The sequence below is a fragment of the Astatotilapia calliptera genome, chromosome 2 (assembly GCF_900246225.1).
Source record: "Astatotilapia calliptera chromosome 2, fAstCal1.2, whole genome shotgun sequence".
Classification (NCBI taxonomy): domain Eukaryota; kingdom Metazoa; phylum Chordata; class Actinopteri; order Cichliformes; family Cichlidae; genus Astatotilapia; species Astatotilapia calliptera.
This window is the reverse complement of record NC_039303.1, coordinates 32,523,355-32,527,297: the sequence shown is the minus strand read 5'-3', so window position 1 is coordinate 32,527,297 and position 3,943 is coordinate 32,523,355. Positions and strand designations below refer to the sequence as shown.

Sequence of the window (3,943 nt, the reverse complement as noted above, 5' to 3'; positions counted from 1 at the left end):
TCACAGGAATGTCACTTTTTGGTTTCTGTAAGGCTTAATGGGTGTTGTTCACAACTTCTTCATATATTCACACAGAATATGTTAGCAGTGATGTATTCTTAGATCATTATGGCCGTCCTTATCATTTTTAGCTTGTTTGGTGAGACACCACTCACTTTCCTCATGTCTACTTTCTCCTTCTCTAGTACCCAGGAACTGTCTCAGGAGATCAAGTCCTTCATCAGTGGCGTTGACACCGTTCAGGGCCGGAAGCTTAGCGTCCGAGAACATGCTCGATGCGCTGTGCGCCTGCTGCGCTCAGTCCCGGCCTGTCGTGGGGCGGTCTTGGAGCATCTGCGAGGCGTGTACGATGAGCATGTGTCCGCCTTCCTGCACAACCTAGAGACGGAGAGTAATGCCAGCACTGGGGTCAGCTCCAACCTGGAGGACATTATACAGGTGTGACTACAAAAATACACCATCATAAAATAAATATGCACATATTGAAGCTAAAAAAGATTTTTAAAGGTAAATTTGTTTTATTATTTCTTTTGTCTGTAGGAGATTCACGCCGTGCTGTCAGAGTTTCATCCGTCTCAACCCCCGAGCCTGGGCCCCTCTAGTGTCCACCTGGGCTGTGGATTTACTGGGCCAGCTGAGCAGCAAGCATGCTGGGCGCCGTGTCGCCCCCCACTCCTCCAGCCTCAACGAGCTGCTTCAGCTCTGGATGTCTTGTGCTGCCACTCGATCTCTCATGGAAGCCTACTCTCAGTGTCTGGCTGCAATGCTGGCCTGGTGCCCCGATGCCTGTGTCGATGCTCTTTTGGACACTTCAGTTCAGCACTCCCCTCATTTTGACTGGGTGGTGGCTCACATTGGGTCTGCCTTCCCCGGTACCATCATCAGCCGAGTGATGGCATGTGGACTGAAGGACTTCTGCTCTCATGGTGCTAAGGACCAAGGGCTGCTTGTAATGGGAGTGGATAAAGGCAGCAGAGTGCCAAAGATCGGCTCAGTGGTGGGAATCCTTGGACACCTCGCCGCTCACCACTCCGACAGCATCCGGAAAGAGCTGCTGAGGATGTTCCAGGAGAGTCTCAATCCGTCGAGCCCTCTGTCTCCAACCTCATCTTCAACATCCTGGGAAAGCTCCCCTCAGCTTCGTCGTGCTGCGGTGCCGTTTCTCCTGCAGCTGGCAGCAATGTCCCCAAACCTTTTTGGTTCCTGTGTCTGCAGAGCTCGTCGAGTTGTTGCGCCCCCCTGTCCTGCTCCAGCTACAGGCCGTGCTGCAGGGCCTCCCCAGAGAGGAACTGGATAACATGCTGGGCCTGGTTGTGCATCTCATTAGCCAGAGCCCTTCGGGAGGGGCCCGGGTACTCAGATTTCTGGCAGACACTGCGACCCCAGCTTCAGTCATTATCTCAGGCCCAACTCCCTCACCTCACGAAGGAGTCCGAGAAGGTTGCGACCGCCTCCTGCAGATGCTGCTCCTGCATCTCCACAAGTTAGTATTCAACCGCACTGATGGAGTTGAGGTCAACCCCCATCACTCTGCTTCCTCACAGCCCCAGAGGGTCATCCCGTTCTTGGAGGAGCTGCAGTCTCACATTGGTCAGCTGTGTGCTGAGACGCTGCGACTGGAGAGGAAGCGTCATCTCTGGCTGCACCAGCTGCTATGTCTGCTCTCAGTTTATGGGGGTCCCAGCACAGCAACTGAGGCCCTCTGCCAGCTGCTCACTCAGGCCCGCAATCCAGAGGAGTTGGCTCTGGCCTGGCAGCTCCACACCACGCTCTCCTCTTGCATGGCAGGCCTCATTCCTGCTGCCATTGCACGTAGCGTGGCGCAGATCCACACGCACACTCTGGGGCCTCGGCAGCTTAGGCAGCTGCTGCTCAACCTGGCTGCAGCCATCCAGAGTCAGGACGAGGAGAGAAGAGGAGCAACAGGTGCTCAGTCCTCCATGGTGGTCCAGGTGGGCTCGGCGGTCTCAGGACACCTCCATGATTTCTGCCCACTTCTTCTCCACGGTGACCCAGCTGTATCTCACGCTGCAGTACGCCTCCTGTCCTGCAGCCCGCTCCCTCGCACCTGCTCCCCAGCACAGCTGCTCCAACTCTCTCGCGCTGCCGTCACTCATTTCTTCCAGGCTCTGCGAAGGAGAGGAGAAGGAGGGAAGGCAGGGAGAGATGGAGGGCAGGCAGGTGAAGCAGTGAACTGCTCCGTTCTTCTACTGTCCCGTTTTGCCGCATACTCTCCTCTTACGCTCAAATCAGTGCTTCAGCAGCTGGTTGAAGGAGCGCTACATAAAGGCAACACTGACCTATTTGGAGGGCAGATCGCAGACATGTCTGGCGCCCCTGTGCCTTCCCCATCTGTGTCGCCTGATGTTGGAGCCTCTTTGCTGGACGTCAACTGTCGGTTTGGTACCACCGTTAATTTTTCAAGTAGTGTGTGGTCTGTGTTTCACGCAGGTGTGATTGGCAAGGGACTAAAGGCTCGCACCATCATACAGCTGCCTGATCCATCCTTAGTCATACAGGTGAGTGTTTAAAGATTGCAGAGCAGTTAAAACTATAAATAAACTAAGGAAGTGGGGTTTTTTTTATGTATTTTTACTGTAAGTTGTGCATAAAAATTATTCGTCCATGTGACTCCTATGAAATGTTCAAACAGAGGAAATAAATCTGTAATAATGTGCATGTTTTCGTCCTCTTTTCTCTGTAGAACATTCAGATTCTGCTGGCAGTTATTGTCAAGTGTTGCAGCTCCTCCGGTCTGAACGGCTCACGATCACCGTCTGACCCCGATGAGCCGCCACCCATCAACGCGGAGGCAGCCAAGGTTGTTGCAGTCACAATAGTGGAAAACGTCTGTCCCGACGTGGCCAATAGCGAGTTATCCTGGCCCCCAGAAGAGCACGCCCGCACCACAGTGGAGAGAGACATCCACATTCGGCGCTGCTTTGAGGCCCACCCTGTGCTCTTCCCTCTGCTTCAGGTCGTTGCGGCTGGACGACCGGCTCTCTGCTACTGCTCAGCGGTGCTCCGAGGCCTCCTGGCCACTCTGTTGGCCCACTGGGAGGCATCTCGCGAGGCATCATCCACAGACTCCCCATGGCACCTCCAGGCTTCCTGCCTCTTGGTGTCCTGCATGGGAGAAGGCCAGCTCCTGCCACCCGTCCTGGCCAACGTCCACGAAGCTTTCCCTCACCTGACTCCCTTCGAGGTGAGGCTGCTGCTGCTGGCTGTGTGGGAGTACGTAAGGGGGAATGGGCCCATGCCCCAGAAGTTTGTCTTCAGCTCGGAGAAGGGCATGTTCTGCAGAGATTTCTCACGGGACGGCGACGTAGCAAGATACGTGGCGCCGATCCACAGCGTGCTACATAAAAACATTGACAGACTGGGGCACCTGTGCTGGCGATTCCAGCTCTGAGGAGTGACGGGGAATAAATAGACTGTAAAATGGAGGGATTACTGTGTTACGGTCCAAGAGCGGACCCCAGAGTTTCAGTCACTGTAGTTCACTACCATATCAGTAGAGGCTTGTGCGCGTGCATACCTTTTTGTACCGTTTTTAGACTTGATACATTTCTAATTGGTGAGAAACACAAATGGCACATGTGTACATAGTGTGCATACAGAATCTGGGATGTAATGTGTTTTAATGTGTCATTTTGGTTTCCAAAAATACATTAACTGCTAAATCATTTACAGACTGTTTTGTATAATTTTCACATTGTTTGTGTTCTATAATGGAAACACAACTTTGCTTTCTTGTTGTGTACATGACCTCTTCTTTCAGCTACTTTTCAAAAAATAAACCTTTTGTTCCAGAATTTGACTTAACTTGAGGGTTCCTCGTTGTTGTGATCGTCAGAAAGTTGTATTATTAACAGTTTACAGGCTCTTTTTGTGTTTGAGCTTCGCTAATTTTGATTAAATGTTAAAACAAAAAAAATAACTT

At 52.2% G+C, this 3,943-nt stretch overlaps 1 protein-coding gene across 1 annotated transcript in view; it reads left to right on the top strand.

Moving 5' to 3' along the window:
- The window catches only part of ints5 (integrator complex subunit 5), a 3,954-nt gene extending 301 nt beyond the window's left edge, over positions 1-3,653 (top strand). The window contains 5 exon segments of the mRNA XM_026178628.1: positions 186-438; positions 541-564; positions 566-1,201; positions 1,203-2,519; positions 2,705-3,653. Coding sequence (XP_026034413.1) covers positions 186-438; positions 541-564; positions 566-1,201; positions 1,203-2,519; positions 2,705-3,412 — 2,938 coding nt within the window. The 3' untranslated portion in view covers positions 3,413-3,653.
- The last annotated feature ends 290 nt before the right edge of the window (positions 3,654-3,943 follow it).